The following is a 22,536-nucleotide window of genomic DNA, read 5'->3' as shown; positions in this document are numbered from 1 at the left end:
ATAAACAGTGAAGAAAAGGGCATGATGGTATCGGCACATAACAAGCTGAAAGAAGTCACCTCAAGTGAAAAAGCAGCCCAGACATCAGCTGCATGTAGAATGTTTTTCAATTTCACAGACGCTTTGGCAGAAAAATGAATGCCAGAGTTCACATATAGATCAGGTCTGGCACATCATACAGTTACTATACTGAATCCATTCAGATATCTACTACTATGAAGGCCCCTAAAATAAAGACATCCTAGTCATATGAACTCTGTTTAATGTCATTTCTGATACAGTTAAAAAAAATTCTATACAATACATAGGTTTCAAAAATGGCCGCTATATACAATCAATCAATCAATCAATATATTTCTTTATTGTCAACTACAATTTACATTGTAATCGAGATTTTAGTTCTAGTACAAACCGTTCATCGGGGAACGATTGACATGCGTGCCGCAGAACGCTGCCTTTCGCGTGTTCTTATGGCTGCCAAGGGCCTCACCGTCAGGCTGTTCCCTATACCGCTGCCTTTAACTCTGACACGATGAAAATTATTTCTGTGCAACAAACTCATCAGATGTCACTGAAAGTAGTCAACCTTTAACGCAAGTATAGATACAACTGGACAACAATGTGGTCAAATCTTACAAAGGTGGTTAAAAACAATATACCTCATGCTTTTATATCGGATTAAGAACTTGTCAATATATGTGGAACGGTTCTTGAACATTTACTGAGAACAGTCATTGTGTTCTTGATTCTTGCTGTGGTTTCTGGAGTTTATTATTTCAGAGCGCTTCACAATAGCTATTTTCACTAGCTGTAGTAATGTGTTTTACGTGTTTTAACATTTGTTAAAAAACAAGGGCAAAATGTGGATTAACTGCACACTTGCAAGAGAACAGGCTATGCAAGGAGAGCCGGTAACTTTGGAGGAGCTGCACATGTCCAGATAGAGGAGAATTTTTGTTTGGGTAACTAATGCTGGAAGAGTGACAAGTAGAAAGCCGTAGTTTAAAAGACATTCACCATAAGTTTAATTCTTAATTTGCCACTGACCATGAAAGGGACAACACTAAGATTTTGAAGAAGGACACGATCCCAGTAGTGAAAGATGGAGGGTGGAAGCATTGTCCTTTAGAGACTTTTTTTCTTGAGCAGAAACAGAGAGGATAATAGAGGTGATGAAAGGATGGATAAAATAAATACAAGGCAGTCCTGGAAGAAAACCTGTCAGAGGTTGAAAAACACTTCCTTCACCTTCCAATACAATAACTGTAAACATACAACTAGAACTACAATGGTTTTGATTGAAGCATATTCAGCGGTTATTATGACTCAGTCAATCAAACCTCTATTGAGACTTTTTGTTTCCATCTCCATCCAGTCAGGTTGTACGAAAAGATACTGATGTTTGATCCAACCTTCAGATTTGTATTTACGAGTGCATCATTTTCCTTCCTCTTCACAATTATGCTTTTCTTTGTGTCTTGAAATTTTTCACAAAGTGCTTATGAAATACATTTGGTTGTAACATTAAACAACATATAAAATATGAGTAGGTATGAATGCTTTTAAAATGCTGTCCGTTTCTTCAGAATTATCCAAAACATCAATCTGCTTATCTTTTTTACTGAGCCTTTTTACTGAGTGTGAAAACTTTCAATTTTCCTTTTTCCTATCTTTGGTTCAGAAGTGGAAAGTCAGCCAGACAAAGATCCGTGTCATCTCCACCCTGCTCTTCATCTTGTTCGGGTGTCTCATCTTCGTGGCCCTGCCAGCTGTCATTTTCAAGCATATCGAAGGCTGGAGCACACTTGAATCCATCTACTTTGTGGTCATCACCCTCACCACTATTGGCTTTGGAGACTTTGTGGCCGGAGAAAAGGGTCATCTGACCGAGGGTACGTGATATTGTCTGATTTGCAGCATGTCTTTCATTTGCCTGCCTGACACCTCTATTAGAATCTGTGTATTTATAGCCATGTCAGAAAAATTGAATATTGGCTCAGCAGCAATGGATTTCCAACAAGCAGCTTCTGCAGGCATTATTATACTTCATCTTTAGCAGGTTTATTTCCACATCTCTGCTTTATGTTCATCAATTCCCATCTATTAAATAAAAAAAAAGAATTATGAATTTTTACTCATGATATGAGAGCACATCCAGTGTGATAAATATGCACTGTTTGGATTTAAAAAGCAGAGCCAGGGGGTCAACTTGAAAAAATAAAATGCAATTTTATATCTGTATATTACATCACCATCTATTCACATAGAAAATGGTAAACCTGCTGCCCCATATGAACAAATAAAAAGGGAAAATCCAGAATTAAGAAATTGGTCTTATGCCATTAAATTATTCTAACCCACAAATTGTGTTGTTTAAAATATGTTATTTTGGTTTTAAGGAACATTTTTTTTAACCACTTTAAGAAGAAACAACTTTTACTTTTCTATTTACACCATCAAAAGCAAGGGTAAGGTGCTGAAACAGCTGCTGGGTAATGTGAAATTTTATTTCCTGTGTCACATATTGGCTCCAAAAGTCCTGTGAGTGTATTCAATGCAACTGTAAAAACAATGAAAAAGTCTGGAAACATATATGGAATTCTTTATGAAACACTAGCATCACCATTCTACGAGAGATGCACTGAGATAACCTCTAGAGACCATCAGATTTGTCTGATCGTTGCTGAATTGGTGACCATATTTCCTTCAATCAGTAAAAAAACACGATACTGTGCTAATCGGTTACAACAAGTAAACAACTTAGAGTCAACAATATTTACCATCCGAGAATGAAGTGAGAAGAGGAATAAATGAAAAAATCTAGAAAAGGGAGCAGCATGTGCTAAATTTAAAATCAAGGCTGTGTATTAGTTTAAGCTTTTTTGTCATTTTAAGCATCTCTTCTCTGTCAGACAACATGCTGATTTCAAAATGTTTTAAAAATCTTAAAGTTAAAACAAGGATCTAGGTTCTTTAGAAATAGAAACATGCCATAATTAGCCACAGTAATTGCTTGTATCACCATGTTATTATTTATCATTTTATCTTTTCATTAAAACATTAGAAAAACTGTCAGGGTTCATGTGTGTGGGTAAGTGCGAGTTGTGCATCTCTACTATAGAGGATCTTTGTGGAGAACTTGGGTAGCCAACACAGGTGAAAGTAATCTGGATAATCATAGTGCTGGGCTTAAAAGAGCACCAGAGCTTTCATTCAGTGCTGGTTTCTTGTGTGTTATACAGTAGATGTTGTTTTGTTGCTTCCTAGTCTCTTGCTTCCCCTAAGTGTTTTTCATTTCATTTTGTTTGTTTTCAGTATTTTTGTATTTTGGATTTTTTCCTCTGTTTCCCTTGGACTTACATTAAACCGTCCAAACTCATCCGTGCCTACTCCTCTCTGCATTTAGGTCCTCAAAACCTTCTCCTAACCTGACAAAAACCTTTTCTCACCGCTGCTATTCCACAATAGCCTGACATTAGAGCTGCTAATAATATACATAATACAAAAATATACATATAGGTAGGCTGATCAAATGTTTTAAATAAATTTTTTTTAAACAGTTTATTACCCTTTTAAAGTGATAAGCTAAAATATTTAGCAGTTATGGCAGTACTGTTTGTTATTTATTCACTGAACTTTCTGTGTATTTTTTCAATACGGTCATATACTTAGTAACCTGACTCCGCCAGATGGATTTGCTCCGCATATCCATCTGGAAACCTTCGGTTGAAGTAATTTTGGGAAGGGGCGAAAATACTGGTTAGCTGATTGGCCTATGTTGGTGATAGACGGGCCAAATAAACCAATCAGATCAACGAAGCATATGACGTACTAACAGCCAGGCTACTCTTGCCGAAACCAGTCAGGAGAAGAGCAAAAACATATTTTCCTCTGAGAAAAGCCTCCAGGGCAGTGCTCTTCTTTCAGTGAAGAAATACTATGTAATTCCGATAAAACTTGCTCGATAGCCATGCTAACGCTAGTTTCATCGGCTGAAGCCGCCATGTTCTTTAGACTGAACTGTCGCGCTTCTCGTTGCGTCACACCTCAACCCGCCTCAAAGCCAACGCTGATTGGACATTCGTTTGGTGAACGTCTCCAAATTTTCTTTAACTGACAGTCTCCAGACTGATTAGCGAGTGAAATCTTGAAAGCTCGCGAGATCAGGATGGTCATAGTGTTTTCATAATTCATAATGAGTCCACAGCGTATGTCCAACGACATCCTAACTTATGCATAACGCACAGCAGTGTAAGCCCATGAAATATTACCTGCCAGTGTCCTAAGGGGGGTAGCGAGGCGCCCAGCCTGCATAAAAAAATTTCTTTGATTGCGGTATTGACTTAGTTGCTGTTTACTGTCTGCCCAAAAAATAATAACTAAAAAGATATGCGTTGGAGATAAGTTATGCATAAGTTATGCACCAGTCAATCATAAGTTTTGGATAAGCTAGACACAAGACTTATGAGTAACTCACTTATGTCAACAATCAAATAACTTACCTGTAACTTATGCCCCGCATATAAGCATTCACTGGCATACATCAGGAAATTTTGAGCATGTTTAAAATTTCTCGATGTACTTGCTGTATGTTGACGTGTGCCAGCGTGCTTAAGCGTGCTTCAGCGTACCTCAGCATGCTCAGAAGTTATACAAAATGTACCCATAACATATGCCAGTATTTTTGCCAGATTTTTCGTCATCAGGCATACGCTGGCTGAATCGTCAAGGTGTGAGAGGGGCTTTAGACAGAATTTTTAAAAAGGTAAACACCATCAATAGGAGTTTGTGTGGAAAATATAACCTTAACATAGATTTTGTTTTATTGTTTAATAAAATGAGTTGTGGTACTCATTAAGAACAATAAATAAATTACAGAAAATATGTATTCAACAATCAGTCTTTTTGACTCCACATTATTCACTGTGTATCATCAGAGGCCCATGAATACAGTGAAAATGTTTTGTTTCTCCAGATAACAAGTTTAGCTTCAGGCTGCTATTTTGAAATATTGCATCTGTATTTCAGTTTAACCAAAGAAAATGTAGACACAGTTTAGTATGTGAAAATTAATGCTTTTAAGTGGATTATTTATTTGTATCAAAGGATTTTCTAAAAGTTATAAAACAGGGCAGAATACAGTGGAAAGGTGGCCTTCAAAAATGAAAGGGTTTGAATAGAAAGATTCTGCACTCATTTGTCTTTTTTTTTTTTTATATATTTTCTCTGTTTCAGGATTATGGCTCTCACTGTGGAGTCCAAAAGGTTTAGTTGTCTAGACTTGTCCAGAAAGAAAGAGGGCAAAGACTTCTTCTTTTTCTCTGATTCGCTTCATATTGAGCCTCAACATGTTGTTTTTAAGATATTTCACTCTACTTCATGTTCTGTTCATATTATTTAGTGGCTCTGGTATAATCAGGCCTTAACAAAGATTTACATGATTTAACGATGGTTGCCAATATGTTTTTTTTTTTACATAATGCCAGGTTGATGTGGATCCCACAAGCTTTTTCCCCTTCAGAAGTGTCAGTCCTTAAAAAAATTTTTCATTGTCAACTGATACTTAAATTCAACATCCATGTTTATTAACATTCTTAAGGTACTGTTAAACTGTCCAGAGATGATAAGAGATTTAACTTCATATGACCTGAGTGAAATAAGCGACTCTGGCATGACTCTGAATCTAGTGCCAGAACTGCAGGGAATAAAAGAGAGACACCAGGCACATCTTCTTTAATGTGTGTGTTTGTGTATGTAGCAGGCAGTTAGTTCAAGTTGACCTGCTTGGCAGACAACAAGGTAGAGGCAGATGGGAAAAAATCACAAACACTTAGCTGTTGGATTAAACTTCTCCGAGCTGATCTAATGACTATCGATTAGATTACAGAAACTGCATTAGTCTGCAGTAGTTACAGTATACTAATTAGCCTTGTTTGCCGTGAGCTGAATGTGCTACTGTTACCCACATACCATTTGAAAGTTATCGTGCTCTTTAAATCTTTAAAAAATATATAGCTTTTTTGGAATTATTGGTAAAAAATTAATTGTCAAACTTCATCAGCATTGGCTGCTACCCTCAATGCAATCAACAACTGTTGAGCCCACTTTTGGAAGCAATCTCCCCTCCGCTCTGGAGCTGCAGGACTCTGCCTGACTCTCTAAGACTCAACGGGGTATTTTAAGGTAACCAATGAGAAAGTAGAGCCGTGATTGGATAACTTAGCAAAATTAGTCACTTCAAGTGAGGCTAAACCGCTTGGAGGGTCTATGGAGCAGGGGCAAGTTGGGAAGCTGGCTGCTCGATGCTGATTTTTGGTTGACAGTGGCCAGACAGCAAGGAGGTTTACCTGAGGAGTCAAGAGGGGAAAGTGATCATTTAGTCACAACAATCCTCATGTTGTGGATTCTTGCTGTGTTTTCTAGAGTTTTTTTTTTTGTTAATTCAGAGCGCTTCACAAACGCTATTTTCACCAGTAGTAATAATGTTTTTATGTGTTTCAACATTTGTTGATGCAATCCTTAACGTTTGGATTTAATTATTACAATTGAGCCTCCCCTGTTTCAGAGTGCAACAACCGCCGCTGCTATAAGCACTGCTCAAAAAATAAAGGGAACACTGAAATAAAACAACATCAATTCCACTGAATGAAATATTCTTTGTTCAGTACAAAGTGGAATGTGCTGACAACAAAATAAAACAAATATCATTAATGGAAATCAAATTTATTAACCAACGGAGGCTTTGATTTGGAGTCACAACCAAAATTAAAGTGGTAAAACACACTAGAGGATGATCCAACTTTGATGTAATGTCCCTTAAAACAGGTCAGAATGAACTCAGTATAGTATGTGGCCTCCACATGCCTATATGTCCTCCTTACAATGCCGGGGCATGCATCTGATGCGGTGGTGGATGGTCTCCGGAGGGATCTCCTCCCAGACAAGAAGTAAAGCATCCACCAAATCCTGGACAGTCTGTGGATGGATTGAGACATGATGTCCCAAATTAGTAATCAGGAACCGACGGGCAGTCCATAGCTTCAAAGCAGTTGTCTTGCAGGATCGGCTGACAGACTCCAGCCAGATGAGATATAGCATTGTCTTACATTTGGAGGAACCCAGGGCCAACAGCACCAACATACAGTATGGTCTCACAAGGGGTCTGAGGCTTTCATCTCAGTACCTAATGGCAGTCATGCTACCTCTGGTGAGCACATGGCCCTCCAAAGGAATACCAACCCACACTATTACTAACCCGCTGCCAAACCGGTCATGCTGTAGGATGATACAGGCAGCAGATCACTTCCCACAATGTCTCCAGACTCTGTCACCTCTGTCACATGTGCTTAGTGAATCTGAATGTGAATCTGCTGTCATCTGTGAAGAGCATAGGGCACGAGTGGTGAATTTGCCAATCCCGATGTTCTCTGGTAAGTGCCAAGCATCCTGGATGGTGTTGGGCTGTGATCACAACCCCCATCTGTGAATGTCAGGCCCTCATACCATCCTCACAGAGTTGGTTTCTAACTGTTTGTGCAGACACATGCACATTTGTGGCCTGCTGGAGGTCATTTTGCAGGGCTCTGGCGGTGCTCCTCCTGTTCCTCTTTTCACAAAGACGGAGGTAGCAGTCCTGCTGCTGGGTTATTGCCCTCGTATGGCCTGCTCAACGTCTCATGGTGTACTGGTTTGTCTCCTAGCAGCAACTCCAGCCTCTGGAAACAATGCTGAAAGACACTGCAAATCTTCTTGCCGCAGCTTGCATTGATGTGCCATCACGGATGAATGAAGGTTTTTGAATTGATATTTTTTTGAGTTGTGGACTGGATATTATGCAACCTGTCAACCTGATCCATCAGAAACACCACATTTCCAAACAACCCCAGCACAGTAAGAAATTGCACCAGCACTAGTTACACACGTTTCCCCCTAGTTTCTCTCTGTGAAGCTGTGGTCTGCTCCTATCTAAACAGCCTAATAAGACATGCATCGTCATATGCCAGCAAGTGCTACAATCTCTGAAAACACACTCCTTTCAACTTGTTCCATTGGTTATGTCCTCCAGCAGTGCAAAAGCTTCCATTATACAATAATTATGCACACATTTAAACAGCCCTTTACAGATATATTTGATTGTTTACAACTTGTTTGCCTTACGTTATGAATCATCAGAAATGTGTTGTTTAGAACTTTCCTGCTTATCTTCGATTGTTTGCATCTCAGTAACAACTATTTTGCCCCTTTTACTATTCATTTGCATTTAATAATGCTCAGCCTACACACTCATGTGTTTTTAAACTTAAGAAAAACAGAGATGAACTTTAAGAAAACATCCAACTGAGGTTGTTTCTATAATTTGTTGAGTATTTTACATTATTGTATTAGGTTATTAGGTTAAATGTGATTAAAATCTCAAAAGCATTTTAAGATATTGTCTTTAATGAGTTAAAATACTGAACAGATTAGAAACACAAGGTTAGTATTTAAGTTTTTTTTATTTGTTTGCTGTGCAAACCAGACAGCACATAAATGCACAATTACACTTGCTATTTAGTTGACATGTTTGTTTAGAATACTCAACGTTTCAGTGCAACGTCAAATTCTGGGAGGAGAGTATGGAAAATATGAGTACCCGATAAGTGCATTATGATTCACTAAAGAAACAAATAATTGCTTTCATTACTTGTCTGTTTGTATTTTGCACATCCGAAAGGCAACCACTATTTGCAACAGCAGAGAGCATGTTGCAGAAATGATAACTATGTAATTATGCTGGCAGAGGAGAAAGAGAGAAAAGACCTCCTCTGTTGGTGTGAACATCTGTGAAATGTAAGAAAAAAATGACCAGGACCTTTTGCCAAGATGATTTGGAGGCTAAAACACAGCAGAACGACGTCTGGCAGCTGGAAACAACTGCAGTTTTATAAGGTCATTGTTTTAATTTATGAACATAATGCAGCTATGCTGTCATTTTTTCTAAGACAGCCAGGACCCAAACAGTTTTGTTTTCTTTGTTTTGTTTTATTTCTTTCAGACACAATATTATTTTGAGGCTATTGTTTAAAAAAAGAAATGGGAAAAGGTTGATTTGCCAAGCTGTCCAAAATAGAACCACAAAAAAAAAATACACACATAGACAGAAATCATTGGTACCCTTCTTTTAATTGAAGAGTAACCTCCAGTGGTCACAGAAACAACTTAAATCTGACAAAAATAACAATAAACAAAAAAATCTATGAAGATGAACAAATGAAAGTCAGACACGGGTTTCCAGCCATGCTTCAACAGAATGATTTTAGAAAAGTAAAGTCATCAAATAGGCCCGGAAAAAAAATTATGGTACCCTTAACTTAATATTTTATTGCAGAAAACTGTTGAGACAATTACTGCAATTAAATGATCTTTGTAACTGTCTCTGACTCTTCTGCTCCTTTCAGCTGGTATTAAATTCCTCATTAGCAAACTGGTCAACATCTTGTCTCAGGTTTAAATGGTGCATTTTCCAGATAGCATGTTTCAGCTCCTTCCAAATATCTTGGCTGTTTTTAGCTGTATGTTTTGGGTCATTATGCTGTTGCAAGATCCATGACCTGGGCCTGAGACCAAGCTTTCTGATACTGAGCAGCACATTTCTCCCTAGAACCCTTTGATAGTCTTGAGATTTCTTTGTATATTACAGAGATTCAAGATACCCTGTTCTAGATGAAGCAAAGCAGCCCCAGAGTATAAAACTGCTTCCTCCATGTTTCACACTAGAGACAATGTTCTTTTCTTGACATGTTTAATTTTTGTCTTTCAACATAGAGCTAATGTTTCTTTGCAAAAACTTACATTTTTGACTCAACTGTTGATAGGGCATCCTTCAAGAAGGCTTGTGGCTTATCAGCATGTAGTTTATAAATTAAACTACTGTCTGTTTTTTATGATTCGTTTTCAACAATGGTGTCCTTGTTTGTCTCCCATTAAGCCCTCTTTAGCTCAAACGACAGGTCTGATACTGATGTTCCCTTAGCATGATGTTCACATTTTATCTCTTCAGAAGTTTTTCTGGGCTCTTTTGTTACAATTCCTATTACAGGAATTATTTGTGAATAATATGAACTACTGTAGTCACAGGAACATTAAGCTGCATTGCGATCGTCTTATAGCTTTTACCTTTTCTATGCTTGTCTTTAATTTTCTTAATAATTCCCTGAAACAACTCTTTCCTTTACTTCCTCTGGTCCATGTTGAGTGTGGTACACACCATGTCACCAAACAGCACAGGGACTGCCTATAGCCCTCAATATAGGGATACTGACACCTATGATGCCAATTAGTGGAGACGCACCTTGATTTAAAATTTCCCTTTGGTCACATTATTTTCAGTCTTTTCCAAGGGTGCTATCATTTTTTTTCCTGGCTTGTTTAATAGTTTAAACGTTTTCTAATAATTCTGCTGAAGCATGTTTGAAAAGCAATTTCTGACTTTCATTGCCCATATTTCCATTTTTTATTTATTTTTGTCATATTCAAGTTATTTCTATGAGCTTTTGGGTATTTTCTTTCATAAACCAACAATTTCGGTACCCCCTGTTATTTTTGCCTTGATTATGAAACTCTATGATTAACTATATGGCACAATCCGAGTAATTTGATTTACAATGATTAACACACAGATTCACATCAGTTTATTGAAATTCAAAAATAATTTTTTTAATCCAAAATAATCTTTTTCAGTTTTAGCACAGCCCATCCAATTAAGGCAAAAGCACAGACCTTATACATTGGAGGATGCTGTGTCCGAGGCTTTGCTGCTGTCAAAAGCACTGCCCTACACAATGTAAACATCCTGATTATCCCTAATCTACAGGTTTGTTTGGAATAATGATATTTTTATGTCCTAAACATACAGTAATATAACGTTAAAATCACAAAGCACATGGTTAACTCAAAAGATTTATATGCATTAGTACCAAGTTTTGATTAAATCTCTTACACCTGAGTTTAATCCAGTTTAAAGCGATCATTCATTTCCATCTCATGTGGTGTTTGAGGCTTACAGGACTTGTTATGCCGTGTCATTAAAGAAAATCCAGCAATTGATTTTTTTCCCCCCTTTGTTTCAATGTTGCCACTTTTCTGCTCTGTTTCAGTCCATAGTGTTTTTTGGCCCGACCAGAGGTTACTTCATGCGGTGTTAATAAGTTGGGCACGGGCACCTCTATATGCATAATTACACTACTGAAAGATAACTCTATAGTTGTCTAATTTAACAAATGTGAGGAATATAAACTCACGTATGCCTTTAACTCATTAGTGAGAGCCTTAAAATATGAAGCTGATCAAATGGAGCATTTTAGGTATTTTTAACCCAAAGAAAAGGCACACCTATTAAAGCTCTGGACCTCGCTGGTTATTGTGGCTGAAGAAAATGTTATTTTGATACCAATTCTCTAGTACCAGGATAATTTATACCTGGTGAGACTGGGATGGACCACTCACCAGGTTGTTTGTGGATTTTTATTTATTTCATTTTTTCTGCGCTGCGCAATGAACACAGCAGACAAAATACATAAATATAGACTCTAAAGGCCTCTTTTTAAAGAAGTAATAAGAAAATGTTTTGGGCTGAATCTCTAAATGTTGTTGAGACCCTATAATTTTTTTAGATTAAAAGCACACAGTGATATAACTGAGTATGTGGGTGCCTCCAGCTGTTATTTAAGGGCAAAGTGATGACATTTATACCATTTTTTAAATTTCATCTATTTTTTATGATACAATTGTTCTCAGAATTCGATTTCCAGGAAAAGACTAAACCTGCTGACATTCTGCTGCAAATGTGACAGTTTTGCTTTAGTAGTTTACCATTCTTTTTATTAAGCTTATCATGTGTTATAATTAAGTAGCTTTACTAGCCAATAAAAGCTAGAAATCTGCAGATTACTTCTTCTTAAGACTGACACACAATGTCATATAGGGTTTTTACCATAAATGATGCTGTGCTTTCATTCAGAAGTAGACCACAGAGGCTGTTGCATTCTAACACAATTGTTGTATTGATTGTTTTACAGGTGGTTCAGGGAGTCTTGAGTATCTTGACTACTACAAACCGGTAGTGTGGTTCTGGATCTTGGTGGGCTTGGCGTACTTTGCAGCAGTGCTCAGCATGATTGGAGATTGGTTCAGAGTCATCTCCAAAAAAACTAAAGAGGAGGTATGTGCTGCTCATGTAAGAGAAAAAAAATGTCTGAAATTCCAAATCTTGCTTTCCTCTAACCCAGTTGTTCTTAATCCTGCCTCTCAGGTAACCCTGTCTTGCATGTTTAACATGTCTCCTAGCTCCCACATATCTAACTTATAGGAATGATGTATTAACAGGCTTCTGCAGCAGTTGGTGGCTTCTGAGGAAGCCATGCATGATTTGAATTAAGTGTGCTGCAACAGAGAAACATACAGGGCAAAGGTACTTGAGGAACAGGATTGAGAACCACTGCTCTATAAACAATAAAAAACGTAAATTATTTATTACCCAATTGTGTTTTGTTCAGCATCCCAGCAACTGCATCCACAGATTAGCTCACTTTATCTTATCCATTTTTCCATTTTCTCCACAGAATACATTTGTTTTGCTAATTCCTTTAAGATAAAACTTTCGTACAGTACTGTAGCTGGTTGAAAGCAAGGACATCCCTCAGATTTTCTGTTAGTATAAGTTATCCTAACCCCCAATATTTGGCCCTAAATCATCTCTTTAGGCTCACTCTGTACATGTGGTGGATGGGAGGTTAAAATACCGATTAGCAAGGAAATATACAGTCAGACAGCGGCTTTTGTAAGCAACTTTCCCTGTTATTTGTCTCAAATGGTGACATAAACAAATAATGAATATTGGTTAAATAAATGTTTGGAGAGCCATTTAATTTAGTCTTCAAATATCGTCAGGAGCTACATACAGCACTTAAAAGGAGAACTTGCTTTACCTAATGATTTTTATCCATTAAAAACTCACTTAATTTGATTGTTTATCTACCTTTTAGCTTTCTTCTCCTATTTGTATGACTCATGGCATGAACTACATTGTCTTTTAAATGCTAATAGTGATTTCCACACTATTGGTCTAGATGGCATTCGATAGATAAAAAAAGTGTTGTGCTCCAGCATGCATTTACACTAAACTCTAAACCAGATTTATATATTTTTTTTACGTATGGAGACATTTGCAGAAAGCTTAAGACCACAGTGACCCCAATGTTTTCTCCCCTCAAGCCATGAATCTAAAAGCAATGGGTTTCATCCCGCCCTCGCTCTGTGAAGTAAATACAGTCTCACTCTGGACGTCTGCTGGTGCTGAGTAATAGGATACATAGCTGTTAGGGCAGGTTCATAGCCCACATGCAAAAAAAAAAAGCCACACATACACACGTTTGCTTTACTCCTGAATCCCAAATCATGCTCATCTTATTTCTGGCATAAATATGAAGGAGTGGTGGCTGTTTGGAAGTACGCAGCGTTTCCCATTCTTTCGTATGATAAGTATAGGTCTGTAAAGCTGGGAGCTCTGCAGAGAATCAAATCATTGGGAGAGAAGGTTTTTCAGTGGGAGGTTGCTAGAAGGGAAGAGGGTCGATGATGAGCAGGCAGAAAAAACAAGTAGGCAGAAGGTGGGGTTTTTTTCTCAGTCTGCACACACATGCCATAAATTTCAATTCAAGTGTATTTTCACCGCCTTGTTGACCTCAGAGGCTCCTTAATGAATACAGGGTCTGAAAAAGGAGCTTGATGTATTATTAAGGTGAAACCTTTCAGTAATCATGGATGCCTTCTCTCTATCTAATATGAACTTTGTATATTTTATATCAATGAAACAGAAAACTGTCCCGACTTATTCAATAATGCATATTTATCTATTAAAAAAATCAAATAATCATAAACAGTAAATGATGGTTATATAAATTGTGCAAAACTTTAGTATGAAGACATTCTGGGCCTTAAGCTTATACGAACCAAAAACCAATCATACGGATTCTGATTTGCAGTGTTTGCCTCTGATGACTGCCAGTTTTCAGTTAAATGAAGCCTAGGCGGAAGTTAAACTGAGGAAACTAAATTACTTTCCCTCATCATCAGAAGCTCATCTGTCTCCGACACAAACAATCAGCATTGAACCGCACCTCCATGAAGCCCAATCAGCATCCAGAGTTCATCTTAAAAGGTCTTCAAATCCATGACTCAGCCTGCTACCCAGCCAAGAGCAAGCGATCCTTGCGCTGTGTCTGATTTTGGTCAACCCACTTCCATCTCCTCCTCCACCTTTGCAGCTAAGCTCCATCTGACTTTTCCATGGTGCTTCTCCAGCCTCGTACCGATCAGAGTGTAATTCCTCCCGGAGTTGTATTGCATTCCCCGTCACATCTCAAGCGATCTGGCAGAAGACCGCCATGTTGAGCCTGATTCTGACAGAGGTTTCTTCCCAAAGGGGAGTTTTTCTTCTCCACTGTCACTTCATGCTTGCTCATCATGGAGAGGTTCATGCAAACCTGTGTTTATCCAAGCTGGACATCTGTCTTTCTGGGTACCCTGGGTGAAGCACTAGTATCAGCTCGCAGAGTCTACTGGATCTCACCAAAACAGCTCAAGCAGATCGTCTCGCCAACCAGCAATATATCTGAACTGAACAAGCCTTATCTATCTCCACTCCACCACCAGTTTCAGGCCTGGGGGGAAACATCCCTGTTCTCATACACCTGCTTATGTATATCGAACAAAAATTCAGTGCTAATGTTTCCTGCCAAGGTCTAAAAGCAAAGTAAAAAAAAAGTAAAATAATTGTATAATTACAAATCTTCTAATTGTCTTTTTCTTTCTGCGTCATTTTTCAGATTGAACTATCCTGTTTATGAATATTAGAGTAATGTTACATAACATTCCTCATAGATTTGTTAATAATTTGAATCAAATGACATAATGCAGCAATACTGAGAGAAAAATCTGTTTATTGTGCTTAAAAACACTATAAATCCTTTTTTTTTTATCACTCTTTACATCTGCTCCCAACCGCTGTGATAGATGAACATTAACAGAGACCAACAGCGTGTGAGGTTATAAAGTTCCTCCATGCAGTTTGCTAATTGGAGCTCAAGCAAGGCATGTGGGAGAGCGCTTGAGGGAAGAGCTTTTCAACAGCTGTCTGATGAGATTAATGGATGTGCCATTCATGATCTCAGACTGAACATTTTCTTCAGCTGTGCACATTAAGGAGGTTACTAATATTAAACGTGGTCAGACTAAAAATCAGTGCAGGACTTTGGCTCTTTTAATAGATCAGGGCTGATTTAACATTTTTCAACATGATTTAAATGATGTAATACATAGGCAGCAAGACCTATGTATTACCAAGACTGCCTCATACAACAAGGCCGCGGCTTAGATCACATTGAAAGGAGCTAAATGAGTACTGACTGTTCAAGGTTCACCTTAAGAAAATAAATATTTATCTCTCACATATATTTCTCTCATAAATTGTCATATTCAATAAATTACAATACGCTCATCAATCCCGAGTTTTTGTATAATTTTTTTTTTTTTTTTTGGGGGGTCTAACGTGATATTATATAGCAAATGTCTTGCTTTCTTTAGCTGTAAAATCATTGTTACATAGCAATGATTATGTAACTGTCATGTTTGGCTTAAGGTTCCTAACCCACATGCAGAACACATTGAGGCTGGAGAAAAGTTCAAAGGTTTATTGAAATAATTCTGTACAAAGAATAAACAGATCCAGGGGTTAATCAGATCCAGGACTGGTCACGAGTGGGTTCACTGCAGAGGGGGACAGAGGAGTTAGTGGATGTCCAGGTAATTTGCAGGATGTGAGTGAGCAGGGCAGTATCTGTTCTGGAGTTTGAGCAGAGCGGCAGAGGGGGGGAACCTAGAGGGTCCAGAGGCTGTCGGCAGGCTGAGGTCTTGGCGGAGGCAGAGCTTGGTTTGAGTGTTTGCAGATCACAGATTTGAGTTTCCCTTCCAGATTCTTCAGAGAGCGGGCAGGCAGGTCTTTGACAGGAATAATTCTCCAGGGTTCTTCAGAGATCAGACAGGCAGATTTCCAACAGAGAAACTCTTCAGGGTTTCTGGTTTCAGGCGGGTTCAATCTGGGAAGCAGAAAGGAGAAAACAGATCAGGTTCAGGTTTTCAGGGAGTCAGAGATTCAGACAGGCAGGTTGGCTCAGGCTTGCTAACCGTAACTGGCAAACACTCTGGCACTGGAGAGACGTCCTCTGCCTCCTTAAATACTGATCTCCTGATGAGCAGACGAGCGACAGGTGGTGCAATCAGCTCCGGCTCCAGGAGATCTAGTACGCCCTCTGGTGGAGAAAGTGGACAGACCTCCAGATCCCAACAGTAACAATGATTATATTAATCTATATATTATGTTTCAAGTAATGAATTAAGTTAGGAAAATAAATAAACTATACGTTAAATTGTATTAACATGTCTCTGTATGCCTACATACCTGTATCTGTAGTTTGATACTAGATGTAAAATTTAATGAAAAAGTTACGGTTAACAAAGTTGACTCATTGCTGAGTTGCTTGAGCCTCTACCTAGCATGCTAGCACAATGTTGCTTTTATGATCTATGTACTGTTAACAATGTCCTTCATCATACTGAAAAAATATCAGATCTTTATAAGTTGTTTACAGGTTGCTTTATGAATTTGGTTCTAGATGGAAATCTTAACACAAGGTTTCTTTATGCCAGTAATATTCAGTTTATAGTAAGTCCTTTTTCTCTTAAAAAGCGATTATATTCCTTTGCTTGATTTGGGTATATTCCCTCTCATCATTCCGTTTCCCAAAGATTTTTCCAGGTGTATCTACAGTAAACCATGAGGAGGAGGGTATTTTGAAAAACCTAATGTTATGCCATTCTAGTGTTGATTATTCTCTTACTTGCGGCTCAATTCTGAATCTGTCCTTTGTCTCCTCAGTAATTAGCGCTTTTCCACTTATTCATGTGCAAAGACAGTTGTCCAAATGTAATCCCTGCAGCCTGCTACAATTTTAAAGAAGCTCTGCAGTGGTGGCACAACCATCGTCTACTAAACTTGTTTTCCAAAATATTTCACTATCGCAATGCTTTCCTTCCTGAAACTGAATCTTTCACATATTTATCATTAAAAAACATTGGTCTTTTAACTTAGCATATGCATAATTTTTGTTATGCAATGTGATGAGTCCTTTTTAAAGGATACTGTTGAAGTCTGGTGATATATTTACGTAAGGCCGTCCTACAGTACGTGCTCTTCCCCATTTTCACTTATAGGCGGTGACAAAGTGGTAAAATTGCTAATCTTCTTTTGGAAAGTACAGTAAGCTTGTATGAGTGATGCAAACAGTATCTTTTAAACAGAAGGTAAAAATGGGCTCATGCATGCTCTCGTACACATTTAATATGCTTCCCTCTCGGGAGTGGGTACAGGGTTTTGTATGCGCGTTATTTTTAAAAAGTGGAGAGGGCGGGTCTGTTAAAAAATTCGTGAAAATCCTCCATTATACCTTTAAATCAGGCTTGCTGATTATTTTATATCAGGCAGAATTAAGTCATCTGATCACTATAACATGGTCAAAGAAGTGGTAATTATAACATAATAGCTTTTAACACATATTCTTTATATTAAGGACCAAGGTTTGGCATTGCCTTTATGTCCACTTGATTTACAACAAAGCTGCTATCATTAACTTCTGCTGCTATTCTCAGAAAAGAAAACAAACCGTTAACCTACTTAAAAACATTTATAAACAGACTGTACTTAATATTTTAGACTTACAAAATCCTGATTTTTCTTTTTTTTTTTTTTTGGTACAACATGAAATGGTGAAAGTGAACTGTATTGGTTACTACAGTGGTAGTTGGAAGAAAACTTCATAGTGAAATTTGTATAACTCCATTTTTCCTTTGGGATAAGAAAAAAGCAGACTAGATTTTTTATTAAATGGATAAGAGGGGACACTGGCTTAGCTTTCTGAAGGACTGGTGTGGACATGTCCCCACCAACTTTGGCATGGAGGGGACAGTCCCCACATATAATTTCTCCCAATTTTTCCCCCTTTCCGCTGGTTTACTTTAGCCAACCGTAACTAGAGTCCCACTTCTCGGTGAAATATCATCGGATCTGTCGCTTTTGGACATAATATTATTTGGGGTCGCTCTTCACTGCGTACATAGTAGCTACATAGTTGGAGGAGAGACACAGCAGCACTCGGTGAATTTTAACTGGCAGCCACTTCGATATATGTTTAAGTAAAATTAAGGAGGCGGGTTGGTTAAAAAAGTTAGAGATGCGACTGAAAAATCTGCTCGTTAGACATTTATAGAGCTTTTTAAGCTAAAAATGGCAACAGAGTGTACATTTATTTAAGTTGAAAAATCTGGGCTTCTCAGAGGACCATTACTCAGAGTTACAGATTAAAATTAAAACGTATATGTTGTTTTTTTATTGAACAGAGAATCAGACTGCAGAGCTTTTAGATATCTTGTAAATTATTTTCTCCGGCATCATTATACTGGTAGACAGGTTCATAAATCTGTTTTTAAGCAGAGAACAGAGATAGAAGCGGGGAGAGCTGCAGATTTAAAGGTGAAACAGATTTACTGGGATATACAACATGCAATAAAATATATCTCCAAGTTTACAAGAGAAAATACGGTATGCTATAATAAAATTCAACATATCTTTTTGTTTTTTGTTTAGCAAGACTCAGACATAGCTGTGCCAGCCAACCCAAAGAAAGCTAGATTCACAGGAAACAGACTTAAAATTAAAATATAAGAAACCTGCAAGAATTAAAGCATAAATAATAAAAATCAGTGTATAAATGATTTTTGAAATATAAAGTTCAATATATACTCTTTGGCTGTCAATGAAATATGGAACAAATTTCTAAATTTAATTTTGCTACTTGTGAAGGAGGATAATCTCTGATGCAGCTTAAAGGGAAGCCATGCATGGATCGATTGATGGAATTGAAGTTGTGTCCATATTAGGGATGCATGATATATTGCTGTTGGCATAGGTATCGGCTGTTATTCGTAATTTTTTATACATTGATGGTTTTGAGCCCTTTATAAATACTGCACTAAAGGCAGGCATCTGTCTATAACTATAAATATCAGTGTATTGTGGTTCTCTTGTGTTCTTAACAATAGAACAGCATTCAATAAATACGTAGATGTTTGAGCTTATTTTTGGAAAATATTAACCCTATTGAAAGCGTGCGGGTTGAGCCACCACACCATCAGCCACCACCCCTAGAGCATCCCCACCAACTTTTATCACAAAATTACACCCTTGAGAGGAGATATGTCCTCAGGATTGAATCAACTTGCATTAAAGCAGAAAAGTAATGGACATAAGTCTTCATTTTGTCTCTGCAGGTCGGGGAGTTTCGTGCCCACGCAGCTGAGTGGACGGCAAATGTATCAGCAGAGTTCAAAGAGACCCGCAGACGGCTCAGCGTGGACATCTATGATAGATTCCAGCGGGCTGCATCCATCAAGCGCAAGCTGTCATCTGAGCTGGGAGTCAACGCCTCTATGAACCAGGAGATGACCCCTGGTAAAAGGACGCTTTCAGCCAACCTGTGCGAGGACAGAGAGACATACCCTTCCTTGAAGCTCTCTCTGAGTCCCGTCCCAGGGGCTCTCACCAGGAACGGCAGCCTGTATCTGAACGGCCTTAGTCCTGAATGCGCCGATCGGCAGGAGATCGCCATCATTGAAAATTTCAAATGAAGAGCAATTTAAAAATGAGTTTCTCTACACTGGGGTTTACAACTGTGAGTTTGATGCCAAATTCTGTTGAGGTACCTGAATGAAGCAGATTGAGATTTAAACACCTAAGCACAAATCAGTCTTCAACCTGTCTACATATACCACACCCACTTAACCATGTCTAGCTGTTGCACGGATAAAAAAGAAAATAGATTGGATTAAATCTATATAAAAAGTCAGACGTTTTTGAAGCTGTTTGCAACTGAGCCAAAAGAAATACAGTCCTTCTTGGAGCATGTTAGTTTTTTTTTTTCCACATTATTCCCAGAGGAACTACAAATATTAACGAGCAATATAGCGATTTGCTATTACACTGTAATAACAACTCCAGAACTGGATCACACTGAGGATACTAATTCTTCAAAACACCAAATTATCCGTGGTGGATCTTTCCTGTGGGTCTTCACGTGCTGAAATCCTGGAGGGAATGTTCCTTTTGTCATCTCTCATCTGTTGATATATCTGCCTTGCATTTGCCACTTAATCAAGCCTTTACTAAAAAGACGAATGTTGACATTTTAGTGTCTCCATAATCTATTCAGCCTAAAGAAATAATCCTCTAGTGCCTTAACAAAAACAACATTGGACATGTGAAGCCAATGAAAGACTTTGCTTTCTTCGTCTACTCATCTGTGTTCAATTTGATCGCAGAGGAAATACAGACAGTTTTGGAAATATGGACATCTAAAGATTTTTTTTAAGTATCCTGTAAATGTTTTTGAATGAAAGTTGAGATCATAATATTTAAAAAAAAATGAACACATCGCCCTGATACTCTGAAATAGTTGCATTCTGTCATCATTGAGTTCCACTCATCAAAATCCAACCTTTCCCTAAACCAAAGGACCATCTGCTTAGTCTTTGGTAAAAACATCAGCAGAACGATGTGTTTGGTTTGTCTTAAATTTTCTCCTGCAAGATTTTCTAAGGAATCATCAAGTTTAAGCTACAGAAATAAGACACACAGCTTTGTTTGTTATTACTTTTTTAGCTGTCATTATTTTCCAGAGAAACAATGCATATGCAGTGCTTTGCAAAAGCGTAATAACACCTTTATAATAGAACACCCTATTTAAATTTCTTTACAACTCATGCATTTGGATTGAGCCTACAGAAGTCAATATATTCCCAAACCACCCTTTACACTTGGTTTGGAAGTGATTGACCATTAAACATGGATTATGAGACCCATATAATGGTTTCAGGCTGTGCCTCTACCTTTTTGTACGTTTCTTATAGTTGATCATATGCAGCTTTTTGTTAAAAACAGCTACTAAAATTGCGTCTACAACGGAAGTTTTATGTACAACTGACCTATTTTATACTTCTTATCTAATTTATTTACAATGTACCTATTTTCTTTAGTCCCCTTTTAAAGCTTTACTTCAAATTAGTTCCCCATTTCCGTTATACACATTGAATGTGCTTAAGATTACATTTTCTTGTTTGTTTGAGATGAGAAACGTGTGGATCACATTTTATACAATATATACATAACTACTATAATAATGTTTAGATGACATACATATAAATCAATTAATTTATTAAAAAAGAAATAATAGCCTTAGGGATAGAGTTAGGATTGATACTGTGATAACCTACTGAGCCGACTGGGAGGTTGGAGGCAGAATCTGAAGCCACTCTATGGGACTGATAACGACTAATCACAGCACTTCAATGGGCAGATAACATCGGAAACTGCTGCCTTTGCTGCAGTGGCAGCTGTTATTCACATTAGGTCTGTGCCTATCAGCTTTTCACATGTGGAAAGATTTTTTTTGTAGACCATCCTTTTTGTGGAAGATCTTAGTCTTTTTTAGATTTTTATTAAAAATATTTTGTTTTGAGCCAATACTCCGGTAAGATGCATCCACACTGAACATAAACAATAAAAATGGACGTTTCTATTTACATGCTACCCCTATGTAATGGCCAATCAGGGGCAAATTAAACGTCAGTGATGTGAAGGATGATGTTTGAACGCCAGTAAATGGCACGAGCTGGATGAGTAGAGAGAGGTGGATGGGCAAATACGCTGAAGCAACATCAACAGTCTGAAATGTTTTGTCACATTAACCATTCAGGGACTGAATCTGTGAGGCAGGGTGAAGAAGTGCAAAGGAGATGTTGAGTTTAGCAGAGAATTGGAACCAGCAAGTGGATAGAGGCTCCTTCTATTTGATGACACATTGAAGTGATCTGGGTGAAATTCCACCACCTTGTTTACAAGAGACATCATTCTCTCTCTCTCCAGAGAGATATTGGTTGCTGGTAAAGCAAACAACAGTTGGCCCACATTGCAGTAATATGGCAGTGTTTTGTGTTCAGTGTGAATGCATCCTTAGATTTAGTACGTCTTGGCCCTTCTCTGTTCCAAAAACGTGTATTGCAGCTCTGTTTCTGTGCTTAGAGATACTCGAAGGTGAACCTTTAATTCAGTCTCAAGTCTTTTGCAACTTTTAACATTTTCTTTTTCCAGACTTGGCCCGTAGTGACACTCTCCTTAAAAACATTTTTATTTTATTTCAGTCATGCTTTGCTTTGCTATTCCTGTTTTAAAGCATGATTTGCAAAATACACAAAAAACTGTTTTCTTGTCATATTCTCCCACCTGAGCCATGAACTTGTGCAACTCCTCTCATTACCCTGGGTCTCTCATCCTCTTGTCTCATAAATTATCTCCTTGGTTGCATTTTGTTAGATATATACTCAGGGTTACTG

The 22,536-nt window shown here is 37.9% G+C and overlaps 1 protein-coding gene across 1 annotated transcript in view; it reads left to right on the top strand.

Moving 5' to 3' along the window:
- The window catches only part of kcnk2 (potassium channel, two pore domain subfamily K, member 2), a 48,223-nt gene extending 27,283 nt beyond the window's left edge, over positions 1-20,940 (top strand). Inside the window, exons 5-7 of the mRNA XM_015372493.1 lie at positions 1,682-1,892; positions 12,057-12,199; positions 19,420-20,940. Coding sequence (XP_015227979.1) covers positions 1,682-1,892; positions 12,057-12,199; positions 19,420-19,776 — 711 coding nt within the window. The 3' untranslated portion in view covers positions 19,777-20,940. The remainder of the gene's footprint in view (positions 1-1,681; positions 1,893-12,056; positions 12,200-19,419) is intronic.
- The last annotated feature ends 1,596 nt before the right edge of the window (positions 20,941-22,536 follow it).

The sequence above is a fragment of the Cyprinodon variegatus genome, unplaced genomic scaffold (genome assembly GCF_000732505.1).
Source record: "Cyprinodon variegatus isolate N-32 unplaced genomic scaffold, C_variegatus-1.0 Scaffold4, whole genome shotgun sequence".
NCBI lineage: Eukaryota > Metazoa > Chordata > Actinopteri > Cyprinodontiformes > Cyprinodontidae > Cyprinodon > Cyprinodon variegatus.
Note: the sequence above shows the minus strand (reverse complement) of the source record. Positions and strands in the feature narration are given on the sequence as shown.